This window comes from Girardinichthys multiradiatus, chromosome 20 (genome assembly GCF_021462225.1).
Source record: "Girardinichthys multiradiatus isolate DD_20200921_A chromosome 20, DD_fGirMul_XY1, whole genome shotgun sequence".
NCBI classification, from domain to species: Eukaryota; Metazoa; Chordata; class Actinopteri; order Cyprinodontiformes; family Goodeidae; genus Girardinichthys; species Girardinichthys multiradiatus.
This window is the reverse complement of record NC_061812.1, coordinates 30,865,050-30,882,886: the sequence shown is the minus strand read 5'-3', so window position 1 is coordinate 30,882,886 and position 17,837 is coordinate 30,865,050. Positions and strand designations below refer to the sequence as shown.

The 17,837-nt window shown below is 37.3% G+C and overlaps 2 protein-coding genes across 4 annotated transcripts; both read left to right on the top strand.

Moving 5' to 3' along the window:
* The first annotated feature begins 1,632 nt into the window (after positions 1 to 1,632).
* On the top strand, positions 1,633 to 12,355 carry stx16 (syntaxin 16). Of its 3 annotated transcripts, none has more exons than XM_047348476.1 (9): positions 1,633 to 2,086; positions 5,838 to 5,849; positions 5,983 to 6,090; positions 6,204 to 6,344; positions 8,365 to 8,527; positions 8,650 to 8,738; positions 8,863 to 9,006; positions 9,140 to 9,220; positions 10,953 to 12,355. In XM_047348476.1, exons 1-9 carry the CDS (start codon positions 1,961 to 1,963, stop codon positions 11,055 to 11,057), a joined length of 969 nt encoding a protein of 322 aa, XP_047204432.1. In that variant the 5' UTR covers positions 1,633 to 1,960; the 3' UTR covers positions 11,058 to 12,355. The 3 variants fall into 3 exon arrangements, with proteins under 3 accessions (XP_047204432.1, XP_047204435.1, XP_047204434.1); XM_047348478.1 differs by having other exon boundaries at positions 1,634 to 2,041; XM_047348479.1 differs by lacking the exon at positions 5,838 to 5,849 and having other exon boundaries at positions 1,633 to 2,041.
* Positions 12,356 to 12,500: 145 nt separating this feature from the next.
* Positions 12,501 to 17,474, top strand: LOC124857278 (EEF1A lysine methyltransferase 3-like). The gene is made up of 3 exons (XM_047348480.1): positions 12,501 to 13,533; positions 13,603 to 13,714; positions 16,822 to 17,474. Exons 1-3 carry the CDS (start codon positions 13,366 to 13,368, stop codon positions 17,217 to 17,219), a joined length of 678 nt encoding a protein of 225 aa, XP_047204436.1. The 5' UTR covers positions 12,501 to 13,365; the 3' UTR covers positions 17,220 to 17,474.
* The last annotated feature ends 363 nt before the right edge of the window (positions 17,475 to 17,837 follow it).

The following is a 17,837-nucleotide window of genomic DNA, read 5'->3' as shown; positions in this document are numbered from 1 at the left end:
AAAGCAAATTCTGCATGTCATTCGGAAATCAAGGTGCCAGAGTCTGGAGGAAGACTGGGGAGAAGGAAATGCCAAAATGCCAGAAGTCCAGTGTCAAGTACCCACAGTCAGTGATGGTCTGGGGTGCCGTGTCAGCTGCTGGTGTTGGTCCACTGTGTTTTATCAAGGGCCGGGTCAATGCAGCTAGCTATCAGGAGATTTTGGAGCACTTCATGCTTCCATCTGCTGAAAAGCTTTATGGAGATGAAGATTTCATTTTTCAGCACGACCTGGCACCTGCTCACAGTGCCAAAACCACTGGTAAATGGTTTACTGACCATGGTATCACTGTGCTCAATTGGCCTGCCAACTCTCCTGACCTGAACCCCATAGAGAATCTGTGGGATATTGTGAAGAGAACGTTGAGAGACTCAAGACCCAACACTCTGGATGAGCTAAAGGCCGCTATCGAAGCATCCTGGGCCTCCATTAAGACCTCAGCAGTGCCACAGGCTGATTGCCTCCATACCACGCCGCATTGAAGCAGTCATTTCTGCAAAAGGATTCCCGACCAAGTATTGAGTGCATAACTGTACATGATTATTTGAAGGTTGACGTTTTTTGTATTAAAAACACTTTTCTTTTATTGATGAAATATGCAAATTTTGTGAGATAGGAATTTTGGGTTTTCATGAGCTGTATGCCACAATCATCCGTATTAAGACAATAAAAGACCTGAAATATTTCAGTTAGTGTGCAATGAATCTAAAATATATGAATGTTAAATTTTCATCATTACATTATGGAAAATAATGAACTTCATCACAATATGCTAATATTTTGAGAAGGACCTGTAGGTTTAGGATTTTGAGGAAAATACCAACTTTGTTAAAGAATTAGAGCAATCAGAAATGATAAACCTGGCCTTATGGGGTTTACTAATGCAATGCCCTTATCTTAATTAATAATATAAACAATAGTTGTTTTTTTTTTATTAAAAATGCATTAACATTTTTGTTATTGTTTTACAGCTATTCACAACAGTAAAATAGACTAACATAAAAAAATAAGACCACAACAAGTGTCTTAACTGTTAAAATATTATTAATTCAATGATATTTTGTTTAAAAATGCAACCTCTTGTACAAACTTTGTTTGTCATCCTTGAAAAACTGATACATAATAAAGCTATGGGATTAGAGGTACCCAATCAGTGTTAGTTTTAGTATTTGGTCAATAAAAAAACAAACATTATTTGGTTGTCTTTATCTTGTAAAGAAAACCAAAAAAGTTTAATTAAATGTCTATTTATTAGATCACCAACAACTTAGTTCAAGAGCTTAAAAAAAGGAAAGATAAGTACTCCAAATAAGACATGAAACATATAATTAATATAAAAATAGCTAAAATAGAAATGCTGTTGTTCATATTTTAATGGCCAAGCATTTTTACATTGTTTTTACAGTTTCACAAAACTGTTTTAACCGGCTGTCATGTCTCAATATTTACCCGTAAGGAAAAGATACGATGGTTTTTAAACCTGAAGGTGAAAAAATTTAGCTGCCTTAAAAAGGAAAACAAATTGAATGAGGCACTAGGGGGCGATATATCAGGGTAGTGCAGATGATTGTACAGGTAGAAGAAGACGCGTTTAACGCAGGTGTTTACGTGTTGACGTACTCCCACTTCCTTAGTTCCCTGAAAGAGGAGCCGCCGTTTCTAATTTGACCACAAATCCCAAATTTCCTTGAAACCTCTGGTCCTTCTCTTAACATTGAACTTTAATGTTAAAGAAGCTTGACAGTTCAGCATGATCGGAGAGATTTGATATCCACAATTTTGTTGAAATCGCAAGTTTTCCCTCATTCATCGCAGGTAAAGCTAAAGCTAACAGCGCGTCATTGGACATAATTTACCAAATCATCGGCTGATCCGCAGTCAGTTTGTCCTCTGTTAACTCAGAGTTCAACAAAAGGTAGTCATGGCCACTCGGCGTCTGACCGATGCCTTCTTGTTAATGCGGAACAATGCAATCCAAAACCGGCAGATATTGGCTGAGCAAGTGAGTACATACGAGCCCCGTCTGAGTACACGTAGCAATGCTGCGGTGAGTGCTCTGCATCGTTTTGACATTTTACTGTGTGTGTTTGCATGTAGTTAGTCGCTGAGTCCTCGTAGCTAGATCTACCTGGGTAGTAGTAGATCCTGTGAGTTAAATTTGAACGGACTGTGCGCTGTCAGTGCTGATGTGGCCCCTGTTTCACCTCAGGACTGATGGATGAGAGTCCATAAGGTGAAGGAGGACTATGCGAGGGTGTTTTATTGCCCTCAGGAGCTAAATCGCAGCTAAAAACTATAACAATGACATTTGTTAAGATTACTCAGCGCTAAAGTCTGTTTTTAACACTATATTTAAGTTAGTTTTATTACTATAAAGAGTTCAAACGTGTTTACATGTGTTCCTCTGGAAGATCTGTGCTGTAGTCTAGGTCCAACTCGTTGCTATGACCTGTAATTGAATTAGACTGTAGCTGATTTCCTCTTTGACTCTAAGACGTTTTGGATTAGCACTGTTATTTTCTTGTATCGTTCATTAAGTAAAAGAACCAATACTAGGTTTAATATTCAGACTTGAAGATAAGTTTTCACACCCTTTGAACTTTTTTTACTTTTTGTCAGGGTACAACAAACTCCAAAGTATTTTCTATAATGGCCAATGTGCATACCCGTTTACTGGAGGAAAAAGTACATAAAGTGTACCTCTGTCTTTTATAGCTGCCAACAGGTTTTCTTACAAGGATTACCCTTAAACAAAGCTTCCCCTCAGCATCATGCTGCTTTTACAATGTTTGACTGGGTGCGGCGTTGTGTAATGTTTCTGCCACACTTTTTTTTTCATCTGACCTAAACACCTTCTACAATGTTTGTTGTGTCTTCTATATGGCTTGTGGCAAACTGAAAGGACCATGTCTTATTGCTTTCCTTCAAAAATTGCATTATTCTTTCCACTCTTTTATAAAGACCTGATTTTTTGAGTGTTAGACTAATCGTTTTCCTACATGAGCTCTGGATCTGTGCACCTCCTCCAGAGTAACTTTGGGTCTCTTGGCTAATGCTCTCCTTGCACAGCCTGTCAGTTCATGTCTTGGTAGGTTTGGAGTTGTGCCATACTCATCCCTTTCAGATAACGAACAAAAGATTTTCTGTGAGATACGCAAAGCTTGGGGTATTTAAAAAAAAAACTCTTTTTGAAACATCTCCACAACCTTATCCCTGCTGTGTTCCTCGATCTTTATGATGCAACTTGTTCTTTAACGTTTTCTAATAAACCTCTGAGGCCTTCAGAGAACACCCGCATTTATGTTGAGATTAAATTACACACCGTATCTGGAAAACCTTTTGTAAATAATGTACCACTACCTTCCATTTCACAATTTTGCACTGTGTTGTGGTCTATAACGTAAGATACAATACATCGAAGGTTATGGTTGTAATGTGATACCACCACTTGAAAATATTCAGGGGGTATGAATACTTTTCCGAGGCACTGTGAGAGACAAGGCACCACATGGTGTGGGGGGGGGGGGGGAAACAAAACTCCCACATAGGTGCAAAATGAGTTCAAACAACTAGAAGGATATTCAAAATTACTCAAAATTACTCAAAGACTCTTTGTGTCCCCCAGAGGAGCTCTAATAGAATTCAAACACCTTTATCTGAGATCTTTCTTTCCAAGCTTCTGTTTTTCCAAAAAGGCTAACCCCCATCATGAAAACCCATAGAGATAAAACAGACAGAGCTTTGTATCAGATTACCAGGAAGCCTAAACAGGGAATAGTTCACATTCTTTTCCTGCCTGACATGAAAACTGCATTTATTGTTGATCATCTGATGTGATGAGGTCCATTCCCAGGCCAATATAAGTCTAGAATGTTTATCCATTAAAAAATGTTTTTAGCCTATATTATAAATCCTGATGTTTATCTACTGGTTCGTGTTGAAACCTCTGCAGAACTAAAGGTAGCCAACCATTCCTCTTATTATTCCCGGAGATACTCTCTAAGCTGTAGGAAGTGTCAGGTGCAGCTAATCTCACCCTGATGTGAACATTTTAACCACATACCTGCTCAGCTGTAAACTCACACCTACTACAGAAACAGTTAAGGATCAGGGTTTCCCATCAGCAGTGAAGCAAAGTGTTTATAATCTGACGTGTCTGATCCAGGTGTTTCGATGGTATTCTAATTTTCGCTAGCTGCCTAAAATAAACACATTTGAAGGCCAAAATCATTAAAATATGTATCTAAATAAGAAGATGAACATTTAATTCACCAGTGGCGTTTACATGAGAGCGTAGAGGGTTGAACTTTAAATAAAATAGTCAAGTTTCTCCTAACAGCAACTAACACTTTGTTCTTTGAAGTTGATTGGTCATTTTTCGTTGGTGATAGTAAATTAAAATCTTTGACATATTTTCAAATTTGTTTTAATGTAACTTAAAAAATACGATGTTTAACTCCTCTTTATTGGTAACTGCTGTCTAAATTACAGTGCCTTGACCAAGTATTCATATGCTTTAAACATTTTTAACATTTTGTCACGATTTAACCATAAACATCAGTGTATTTTATTTGGATTTTATGTGACAGACCAACACTAAGCACACTGCTGAATCCATCATTTGAAAATGGGCCATGGCACAACTGGAAATACACCAAGACAAGGAGAGCATTAATTTGAGAAACCTAAGGGGAACGGCGGTAACTGTGGAGGAGCTGCAGAGATCCACAGCTCACGTGGGAAAACCCATTGTCAGGAGGACTACTGTTGTGGTCGTGTCCTTCACCAATCTGCAGTTTACCATATGCAATGTAGAAGAAACTGCAAACATGTGAAAGAAGGTTTGGTCTCATCAGTTAAGGCTGAAAATACATTTTCTGACCTTGCAAAATGCTGTTTGTGGTGAATGTTAAACACTGCGGAATGAAAGCTGGTGGTGGCAGCATCATGCTGGGGGCATGTAGGAAGATGGATGGGGTTAAAGGCATGGTAATCCTGGAAGAAAACCTGTTTGAGGCTGCAGAAGAGTTGAGACTGGGGCCGAGGTTCACCCTAAAGCAGGATAACACTAAACATACAGCCAGAGCTACAATGGAATGGTTTACATACACGTATTCTCATATGTTGGAGTGGCCCAGTCAAAGTCCAGACTTAAATCCAATTCAAAATCTGTAGCAAGAATTGAAAATAGTTGTTAACTGCCACTCTCCATTCTGTCTGAGCTTGAGCTATTTTGCAAAGAAGAATGGACAATAATCTGTAGACGAGAAAAACTGAAAAAGACTTGCAGCTGTAACTGCAGTTAAAGATGGTTCTGCAGAGAATTAAGTCAGGGGGGTTAAATACAAATGCTTACTGCAGTTTTTGGGGAAAAAATGTTTTGAGGAATAGAAAACCGAGTATTTTTCTTACCGATAGAATTATGTTGTATAATATGTTTGTTGTTGTAATATGGTAAAATTATACAATGTAAAAAAGTAAGAATACTTTTTCAAGGTGTATGTGATTTATTTATTTATTTTTTCTTACTTGCTGTATGGGGGGCTCGTCGTTATCTTACATGAATCTGGTGATTTATTTCTGATATGCGTAACAAACATTTGTACATTGTAAGGAACTAATATAAGCTGCTAGAGCTAATAATGCAAATATATTACTGACCGTAGACAGAAAACCTTTTCTTTGGTATTTGGTGTTTTATTTCCTGAGGTTTCAGTCTTTTACATCTGCCTTTCTCTCTTTTTGCTTATCTTTGCTGGATGGAAACGCTCTGCTCTGCTATCTGACAAATGCATTAGGAGCTTGATGAGGTACTGTTGTTTTCCTTCATCGTAGAGTTAAGTAAATAGTGGTGGAAATCTAAAATAGAGCGCCATCACAATCATCCCACTGTTATGTTGTTATAAGAAACATTTTCATATAATTATGCCCGTTTTTTCCCAGTTGGCTGATGACCGAATGGCTCTGGTCTCTGGGATCAGTCTGGATCCAGAAGCTGCTATCGGGGTCACAAAGAAGCTTCCTCCCAAATGGATAGATGGTGTTGACGAGGTAAATCAGATCATTAGCTGAAGATGCAGTGAGTGAATCGACATTCAATTTTGGACAAGTCTTCAAAAATGAAACACGCAGTATTAATGTTTTTTTGGCTGCTGATCTATCAGATCCAGTACGAAATCACACGGATTCGGCAGAAGATGAAGGACCTGGCCTTGCTTCACGACAAGCACATGAACCGTCCCACCCTGGATGACAGCAGCGAGGAAGAGCACGCTATAGAGATCACAACTCAGGAGATTACACAGGTGCATTCAGTAACTGATGTTGCCATAAGATCAAAATGGGTCTTTTTATCTGGTTCCGACGCTGTTTGGAATTGCTTTGCTGGGAACTATTAGATGACCATACACACATTTATTAGTATTCAAATGAGACTCCGTAGTTTATGCCTCCTATAACTTGATGAGATCCTTTTCTCCCGTGAGGCGATCTCAGTTTGGCTGCCTCTCCTATCTTCTGTGTTTGTCAGAAATTCCTCCAGAAATTCCCTTGTAACTAAACATGCACCAATCAGGCTTTCCGATGCTGTTTTTAGCTCTTCTGGGGTCTGATCCGCAAATTGACGAATCTCAATAAAATTATAACAGTATTCCCATTTATGCATTAAAACATTTGATGCACCATTTTCCAATTTGTTCTCAGAAACTGTATTAAAGCCCCTCTTGTTGATGCATTATAGACTGGAAATGACGAGAGTTATTGGTTTTGATGCAGTTATTAAATAGTACTCATACACAAAATATTGAAAATGTATATTTTCTACAGTATGACTTTATGCGATATCATTATGGCAAGGGTACCATGCATTCAGGCTCTCTATGCCAGTAATATGTTTTGATGCTTGCTTAATGCAGCAGAAAATGTATTGGGTTGTCGTTAAGATTTTCCAGTGGATTAAAAAAAATATTTACAATACGTTGTTTCTTTGCCAAAACAGCAGCGTTTCCCAGATGCAACTTTTTCAATAAAACCATGTTGTTGGATTGTAAATAATCACTGTCTTCCAGTAGCTGTAAAGACCACCCTGTATCCGGGGCACTACATATACAATAAACACACGACTTGTTTGCTGCTCGTCATTTCGTCATCACGACATTCTTGCATTTTGCATGTTTTCCTGATAATCTGTAGAACTAATAAGTAGAAGAAAAAAAAATCAGATTTTTCTGTATTTAATCTGGTTATCGCTGAGCGAGGAAAAATTGGCTGATTCTGATCTCTCGCCACTAGGGATGGGCAACATGTACTTAAAAGGTTATCTAGAAATTTTTTCAGATAACAATGAAAGTGATGATAAAAAAGTGTTTAAAAATCCTTTGCAGTTTTTTCCTGGCAATAGATTTTATGGCTGAGATTACTCGGCACCAAGACCCACGAACAGAATTACCGGTCCTGAAAAAACAAACAAAATCAAGAAAGAGCAATGTACCCATTACTGAATAGGCTACTTCAGGACACCAGCTACGTTAAGTAGTGCTCACAATCATGAACCAAAAGTGGAGGGAAAAAAAAGCAACAGACCCAACAATACTTGTACTTTTGGAGGCATGTAAGCATAATCATGTAGTTTATCATTGTCATAATAAATCAAAAAATAAAAACAGTAAAAGATATTTATTTAGTGTAGCATCTCGCTGCGGCTTTATACGAGCTTGAGTATTTATCTGGCATTGTATGCTTGGTTTTATTTCCTATTTTGTCTATTTAGCTGTGATTTTCAACCTAAATTTCGTTAGCCTAAGTCATATTTGCCAAAATATGACTTGAAGTATGTTGAATGGAGGAAAGTGACTGAACAATTGCAGCTAAATTTGACTTAAAAGTATTATGCAGAAATATGAACATACATAATTCTCCCCTTTACATTTTTTAGTTCTTTGCAATTTGAAAATCATTGCTGGTTGACATGTTGCTTTGACTGGTCTTATCTGACTTTTATTAAAGGAGCAAGATGTCAGTATATTTGTAATTATTCAGCTTTGTAAAAGTAAAAATTAGTTTATTTTTATTTATTATACATTTGTTTGTGTAATTTTCATTTATTTCCTTTATTTCTACTTTTATAAAACTATCATTATGTTGTTGAACGGTAGCGAAAAACTCCGAGATATTAATAAAACAGAAATGCTTTTAAATCATTGACTTAAAACTGAACATGACCATAATTTGTATTAAATAACAGGCTAAAAATGTGAAATAAAAACCAGGCAGTTTCTAGTTGGATTGGTTCTTAGGTGACAGCTCTTAACCTTGTCCTCTGCTCAGATGTTCCACCGATGCCAGCGAGCTGTGACGGGCCTGCAGTCTCGCCGGGGCCACTGCACCGCGCAGGAGGAGAAGCTGTTGGTGAACGTGGTGTCGTCCCTCGCACAGAGCCTGCAGGACCTGTCCATCAACTTCAGGCACACGCAGTCCAGCTATTTAAAACGTAAGAACTGATGTTGGGGGGTTGAAAAAAGTTTTTATTCTCCTCAAGCTGTTTATAGCTCCATCTTAGATTGTGTTTCTTTCATTTTGCTGTTTTTAATCATGTACATGTTTCTGTACCAGGTATAAAGAATCGGGAGGAGCGATCGAAGCACTTTTTTGACTCTGGGCCTTTAATGGAAGAGGATGAAGATTTAGCTTTGTATGACAAGGTGACAGGCTTTTGTTCAGATGAACTGAGTGAGATTAGACAGCATTGCTGCTCAGATATAAAAGTTGTTTCCTAAGGTTTTCTGTGTTTATTTGTAACGGTGTGTTTTAATCTTGAATTCACAGGGGTTCACAGATGATCAGTTAATGCTGGTGGAGCAGAACACAGTTTTAGTGGAGGAACGGGAGAGAGAGATCCGACAAATAGTGCAGTCCATCTCGGATCTGAATGAGATTTTCCGAGACTTGGCAGGAATGGTGGTGGAGCAGGTACGTAAAAGGAGAAGAGTTAATAATATTTTTAAATAGTTACAAATATTAGGTTTATATGTACAAAATAATGTGCAACTCAAGCAGTTTGTAATTTTCCTTGTTCTGATAAAAACATTTGTTTTTCTCTAAGGGAACTGTTCTGGACAGAATTGACTTCAATGTGGAGCAGGCCTGTGTAAAAACAGAAGATGGCATGAAACAGTTACAAAAAGTAAATAGAATAAGCTCTTTTCTGTATGTCTTAATATTCTGACTGCAATCAGTGTTTTCAGGACTGCCTTATAGATTTTGGTCTTTAATGATGCATCTAAACCATTTTTTCTAACTTTAATAACAATAAAACAAACAACTTAAATGGTTATATCCAACAGATGGCTTAGGACGTTTGAATTTATGGTGGATAAATGTCGCTTCACAAGCTGCAGAAAAATTGGATACAAATAGTTTCCTTCCACCTGCTTTGATCGGTAATCAGAGAAGATCCATAATGAAATAGATCAATTTCACCATTTTCATCCTGCAAATGCATGATCCAAAAGTATGCACTTTTACACTTTTTTTTTAGTTTAATAAAATTTAGGGAGGCATGTTTTCATGCATAAATAATCCATGGTTTGCTTTTCGATTCAAAAACACTGTCTCTGTCAAAAAGCTTGCTGCACACTTGTTTCTCGTGTGTTATAGTCCTTTGGATAAAAGAGGGAATTGGTCAAAACCATAATCTGCTGATAAGAGCTAAAGGAAAAACCAGAAACTATAACGTTGAAGAAAAGCTCGATTGTTAAGAGAAACCAAGCTTCTCACTGGACAGTTGACCAGTTTGGGTGGCAGAATTGATGGAGCTCATTTAAATTGGTCGCTTTCACAGTATGGGTCTGATTTATTTATTCATTTCTTTAAGCACAGTCCATACATTTTCAATAGAGCAGGGGTGGTCAACTTGTACTCAAGAGCCTGTTTCCTGTATGTTTTAGATGTTCCACTGGCACAAAGCCTCTGCAGAACTTGAAGACATTCTTAGGACATAATTCAGTCTTTAATGCATCTGGTTTGGGGCAGGGACACATCTAAAACAGACAGGCCTGGTTTATCCATTCCCAAAACATATTTGGAGGTGTTCTTGTGTGCAAGGCACAACTATCTAGCTGTTGATTTGAAATGAAGTTAAACAATCAAGAGGTATTCTTCCTTCTTAATTTTTCTACCCACGTTGTGGATTGCACCCCCCAGGAAGTAAAACTGTCCCTTACCATGATGCTGCCACCCCCATACTTGACAGTGTGTACACTGACCTCACCTTGACTTTGTTCGCCCTTTGAGATGAACCACATATGTGCACCTTTTAGTTAGTCAAAGTGCATTTTATGTTTTTGTTTCACAGGAAAATAAAAAGTGCTGTTAGTGCTGATAAAACTTTGCCAGCTCTGACAGAAACAATTTGTCTGTAATTTCTTGTTGAACGTGTTAAAACGGCAACAGCAGGATGGTTTGTGTTCATGTTTGTTTTCAGCTGCAGTAGATTAATTGTGAGCCGACCAATGAGATTAAAATGGAACAAAGCCCCAACGCAAAGACAAGTGATCAGCTGAACCCAAACATGGTTCTCATTTCTCTTAAGATTAAAAGTTTACACTGTAAGGAAGCAGATTTGGGGGAAAAGTTGGTTGTGTTTTATGAGTAAGATCATCAGAGTGCTCTAACCTGCTGTTGGAGCTTAGTGGAAATGACTTTAATAGTTTAGGAACTTTGATAATTTAAGTGTTAAATGTCAATATATAATCTTTCAGTATTTAAATTTTCAAAGATACCAGAATAACAATCAGGAACTGAAGGCAGACCTAGAACATGTGATTTTCATTTGTTAATTACCCTCAGGATCTGACTTCTCATGATGAATTTTTCTTGATTAATTGAACTGATGTTTGTTCCTCTTTTCATTGCAGGCGGAGCAGTATCAGAAGAAAAACAGGAAGATGCTGGTCATTTTGATCCTTTTTGTCATAGTCCTTGTTCTAATTATTATTCTTTTTGGAACAAAGTTCAAATGAATCATTCCTCTGGCTTTGTGTCTGTCTGTTTGAGTGTTTGTTGTGTATATGTTTGGACTTGGACTCTTCTCGATTTGGCTTGAAACCATCAAGTAGAATTCAACATCCCTCCAAGTGCATTTGGAGCGGTTTGGTTTTCCAGCTGCTGTTGAATGAAAGAAGCCATCTTCAGTCTGGTTAAGCATGAAGCCCCGTCCATGCAGACATATCTGTGTCTTAACGAAAGGAAAACCCCTTTTGTTGTTGAAGTACCCATGTTAAACTGCTAAAGTGGAGCCTTTTCTGCTGAAACTCGAAGCACAGATTGTGATGAAGATCAGTGACTTCTGCCTAAAATTATTCAGACATTCAGTTTCTGCGGGGGACCAGAAGGAAGTCAAAAACAACACATTAGGTGTAATAACAAATACATTTTCAGATCTGCCTTATATTTACATCTCAGTATTTGACCTCTTAGAAATGTAAAAAATTGTATTTGGGTTGATTAGAAACGCTTTTTAGTACCAAAAATATTCTTGTGGTTTATTAGCCACCTACTTTATTGAAGTGGCTCCACTTTAACATGGCTTTTAGTCTTCTTTCACACTCGCTACACTTGGAATGAAGTGCTCATTGTAAAAACACTGGTTTTTATATTCCATTGGCCATGCATAAAGTGCTACCTTTTTAAACTCTTGCAGTTTGCACATATTGAGGCCTGGGGGGTGTGTTATGGAGGTTATACTACTGTTGCTTGTATGATATAAAGAATTATTTATTTTCTGATACCTTCAAATAATCCAGAGGTGTTTCCTGTAGATTTACTGTACACCGAGTAGAGTATGTTTAAAATAAACCCACTCCACTGAACTGAAAACTGTGATGTTGTCCAACGCAGGCAGTCGTTTGGAGATGGCCTTACGATTATGATTTTTATTATTGTTGGTTTCAGTTTGGACACTTTATTTGGGTGTGTTGCAAAAACTTATGTTGTTTTCTCTTTGAAAGACTGAGAAACTTAAATGATAGAGAGCTTTATAATCTGTATTTAACGCTACACTTCACACAACTGTCTAGTCATCTGTGTCGTCGTTGTGGAGTTTTGTTTGTGATGGACAAAATGGTATTTGTGGTACTACATGTATGTTTTTGTTTTTGAAGTGAAACAGTTGAGGAGAACACTTTTTTTTGTTTGTTTTGTTTTTTTAAGAAAAAAGCTGAAATGTGTTCTGTGTGTTCTGAACGGCAGCATTGCAACAGGATGTGAACACAAGGAACCAATAATCACAAAGTGGATATTAAAGACAGCAAAAATACAACAGTTACCAGTATATTTAATCGGTTAAGGTTCAGTTTATCATGGTTACATGAAGTTTATTTGCTTTTTAATTATTGGTGACTTTCTACAGGAAAACGTCTACGGCTCCATAAAGGGAAACTCTGCAGACGCTTGAAACGTGTAGCTCTGGGGATTCGAGTTTATAACCTTTAGAGAATATTTGGTGCCGATCTCCAGACAGTAACTTTCTGAACCATTAACCAATTCAGGAAACCTTTAACCAATGTTCAAAGATGGTCACATCTTACAAGCTTTCAAACCTTTAAGGAACTTTAAGGGTACATTTCCTTAAAATCACATTGTAGTCATAATTATGAGATACTATCATTATTATGAAATAGCTAAGTCATAATTATGATACAAAAGTGTTTTTTTGTTGTTTTTTTTTACATCAGTGGTGGAAATGGGCTTATAGGGTAGTAACCACTTCAGGGACTATTTTATTGTCATTTTTAAAATGTTGCACTGTGAGTGCTGCAACTACCTATCAGGGAATTTTAGGGAACAAAAGTAAATTTGTGAAAGCTGCAACCGACCATAGTGGTACCTTTTTAAGGGACGTTCCCTAAATGTCACATTATGAAAGTTTTAACCACCTTTCAGGGAACCTTAAGGAACAGTTCCTATAAAAGTTGCAACGTAGCTTCATTAAACCTTTCTGGGCGAAAAACTGAATTAAAAATCAAGGCTTTACATTTTACTAAAGCTGGATTATGTTCATAATTCGTGTTTTTTCTTACCCGGAAACGAAAGGGGCATTTGATTCCTTTCAAAGTAAAAGCTGAAAGTTATTTTGCTTGTTGCATCACCTCCTTATGAGTGAACACCAAAGGAAGGTAAATACATTCAACATTGAAATATGAATAAACTCCCTCTTTTTACAATAAATGTGTAAAATCATTGCAGACCACCGCACTAGCTAGCTTGACCTGGAAGAAGTGTCACCTTTTGACTCTTAAAAATAAAATCGCAGTTTATCAAGCTTAAATCATGATTTATGCTGAGGATGAAGACGACGACCCGTTCCCTGTCGATGAAGACTGCCTGTTCACCGAGACGTTTTCCCAGGAGGTTGTGTACACGCTGATGGGTGAGGAGCTCCGGATAAAACAGCTCTTCGGGGCCAACCTCGGCGTGGCTGCTCCGGTCTGGGAAGCTGTAAGAGCGGATGCTGTAACTTTTTGTATCACGGTTAGGGTTGTTGTGTGATAATGTGTGTGTGCACAGGCGTTGCATCTATGCCGTTACTTGGAGGACCAGTCAGTGGAGCTGAGAGGAAGGCGCATCATAGAGCTGGGAGCAGGGACTGGGGTGGTCGGTATTTTGGCTGCTCGTCTGGGTAAGTTGGAGTTCATTCATTCATGCGTTCATGCATTACTTAGTTATTGCATGCATTAATTCATTATTTCATCGATTCACTAGTTTATTCATACACATATTTATTCATTCGTTCGTTTATTTATGAATGCATTCATTCGTTTAATGATTTCATTCATGCATGCATGCATTCATTAATTAATTTATGCATTCGTCTCATTAATTATTTAATTCATGTATGCATTCAATCATTCATTTATTTATTTATGCATTCATTTATTCGTTTCATTAATTATGTCATTCATTCATGCATTCATTCATCCATTAATTTCATTAATTATGTTGTTCATGCATGCATTCATTCATTCATGTCAGCATTTATCAATCATTAAATACAAAGCGCCTTCAAGATTCGTCTCATTACGAAATTCATCTACAAAAATAAAATTGCATGTTTTATATATTCAGATGTACTTAACTCTCATGCATGAAATATGATAACCTCACTCAGATTTTAGACATATAAAAATGAAATTCACATTTTTAAACACATTCTGTGTGAATAGTTTGTCTCCTTTCTTCACAGATAGACAAGCATTTAGATTTTAAATATGAATTTGGAAAATTAATACCTCATATTTTTCATACTTTCTAATATATTTTTTGTGTAATGATGAGAAACTAAACTTTTTCCTGATTTGTTGCCTTTTACCCACATGCTGCTCTGCCTTCTCTCCTTCAGCTCTTCACCTTGACTTCTAATCAAAATATGTAGTTTAACTATGAGCATTTCTACAGAAACAACACAAGTAATGTTCATAGCATTGGACAAAGGGGAACTGAGTTTTCATCGAACTGCGTGATATACAACCTAATTACAGCAACCTGTGAGTACTACTAAGGGACATGAAATAGGCCCACCTATTGAAGCAGATTCTTTTTGAGCTTCTTAGATATTTTTTGTCTTGGAGGTCTTTCAGGTGGCTAATCCTTGCTTTCCTCATCTTGAGCTGCTTAAGGAGCGTCAGCATCCTCAGCTCCACTGCTGCCACATCTACTGTATCCTATTCCTTTCTTTTTGGAGAAACATTCTTGTCACCAGATTATAATCATTTGAACTTAGACATCAGCTCCACAACCTTCCCTGCTGGTCTTTTTTCCATGTAACACACTTTAGACACTAAATGTAACTGACACAGGTGAAAAAACCTGCAAAAAAATAACTTTTTTTGCTTTTTTGTTACTGCTGATTTTAAAGGTAGGAATTGCCAGTTAAAACAAAGCCGGTGATGCATGGCATCGGTTTTAATTAAGAGATGATTGGCTGCCGTTTCCTTCTCATAAAATTGAAAACTTCAACATTTTCACAGTTATATTTGTCCTTAGTTGTTAATGGTCTCATAATATATATGAGCTTGCTAGATATTCATGTGTTTCTCTGCATTTCCAGCTGACCCTCGGGCCATGTGGGTTTGAAGAATTTCTTTTGGAAACCAGCACTGACTGCCCAGTAAGTGGCAGTGTACTACAGTAGAGTCCATCTAAGAAATAAACTAGGGCTGGCTGACTTTAGGAAAACATGACTTTGAGAAATTATAGTTGAATGTTGCAATAACGATATCAGTTAAGGTCATCACACTTTAGCCACCTATTGAACCACCTCTACTTTCTTTTTTTGTTTTCTTCTCTCTTTTTACAATGAAATTCCATCTTGGAGGCCAAATATATTATTGGCAAGCAGAGTTTTAATGCATGGCACCAGAAATGTAACAAGGTACAAAATATTGCATCCAGGCAGTCCTTTGCAATTCCAATGTTTCACACATTGATGCTGCGCTGTTCTATTCATTTTGCATCTATAAAATTAACTAGACACCTACACGTACAAGAAAACAGCTTTTCTAAACCAATCTGCTGTAGTGGCCACAATGCATAAAATGATTAAAATTAAAATGGTAAGACAGGTCAAATAAGATTTAAAAAAAATCAAAATAAGCCATAATAAAAAGTGCAATTTTAAAAACCCAACTGCAATCCAAAGCCTGTGTTTAAAAACCAAAAGGCAGAGCAAGCAAAGGAAATATTAAACCACTGGAAGTACCTTAAATAACCAGGCTTATAACATTACTTATAATCCTTAGTAAAAAAGAGCTCATTTAAAAAGTAGCATGTCTACTCAAAATGATTGGCTATATACATATATCTAAAATAGAATCATGGAGAAGATTTATTTGGAAAAAAGATTCTTCATATCTCATCAATAAAAACTGGGATATTGACAAAGACAATGGACTAGCAAATTTTCAGTTCTGTTCCACATCTTCTAGGACTCACTGCAACAGTCCCCATACTGGAAAGAGATGGCCACTAAAATCAACTTGATGTTGGATCCTAAATTATCCTTTGATTGCCTCGACATTCTTCCATATGGACTCACTCCACATGAAAGGAAAATATTTACTACAAACTGTTGGCAGGTAGCAAAAAACTATTAACCAGACGTGCTATATCTAAGCTTCAATAGTTGGGCTAATTTCACATTGTACTATACCGGAAATTAACGATAGAAAGATGAAGTTATTAGTTAAACTGGAATTTGTTTCCGAGTTAGAGATGACTGTCCTCTCTGTCTGTGTGACAGAGATCCTATCTTACTCTTCATTACTTTTATATTATATTATCTTTTGAATTTGCGCTAACCACATACAGACATAAAACTGATCTTATTAGGGATCAGTTGAAACATAAATAGGAATTTATGTTGGCTGTATGTGAAAAACATACAATATGAAAGTTTTATTTATTCTCTCAATCAAATCTTGATTTTCTGTTTAACCTAGATGACAGCGTTGTTTGTATGTCTGTCATCTTCATTTATGTTACTGTGAAAACAGAACAGAAAAGGAACGGTCTGTTTGACTGTCTAATCGAACTGATCGAACACGACCAGCACCTCAGTTCTTCCAGGAACTCAATTACAGGCATAAAACCCTTTTTATTTGCTCCATACACTCATCAGTCTGTTATTTCTTCAGCATCTTCTGTGTTTCACAACCTAAACGACAATAAAGAATTAAGACATGTTCTCAGAGCTTCTATTTTTATGTAATATGACGTATCGTCTTTCAGGTGCAGAGGTGACCCTTACAGACCTCCCTCTGGTTCTCCCACAGCTTCAGGGAAACGTCTTTGCTAACATCCCCCCCAACGGCTGGCTTTCTGCCCGTCCCGTTGTGCTCCCTCTGTGCTGGGGGGAGGACCACCTAACCTTCCCCTCTGACTGGGATCTGGTGCTCTGTGCGGACATCGTCTACCTCCCAGAGACATACCCTCTGCTGGTGGAGACACTGGCTCATTTGTGCAAAAACGGAGCCGTGGCGTATCTCTCATCCAAAATGCGCAGAGAGCACCAGACCCAGAGTTTCTACGAGGACCAGCTACCAAGCAGATTTAACGTGGAGCTTGTGCAACGTGATGACTATCAAAATAATAATATCTACAGGGCGTCTAAAAGAGCCGAGGAGTAACAGAAAGGACAGCTTGATAAGTGACCGAATGGAGAGCAATGATTTAATTTATAAATGGGTTTATGCTGGATATTTAAAGAAGGCACTTGTTACAGCAAACCGTATTGTTTTAATGTGTTTGTAAGTGCAATTAAACTTTAAACATACATAGTGCAGCTTTTTCTTTAACTAATGCATTAATGTTCAGTATTACCATGTTTTTACCAGATTTTATTAATGATTCTTCTGGGAGAGAAATAAATCAAAGAGACCTGCCTTATGAGGATGCCTCATTTGAAACATGCTTAAACTCAGTAGTGACTTTACCGTGCAGTGAAATTGTTGTACTTATTGACTTTCCTGTTAAGTTGTGTAAAAAGCCCTAAAAGAAATGCAGCTTTTAATGCAGTTGCATAATTTTGCGCTGAAATTCTTCCAGCTTTTTATTTGAGCATATAAATTCAGAGTGTCAGGAAGTAGTTGCTTTTAACAAAATCCCCAGTGGAGCATTTATTTGTACTTATTATACAATGAAGTGTTTTCCTATTATATTTACCAAGGTTGAAGCATACAGAGGTGGGATCTTGAACCCTTTATCTTCACACAGTCTCTCTCCAAGTCTTCTCTTCAGCTCATCTC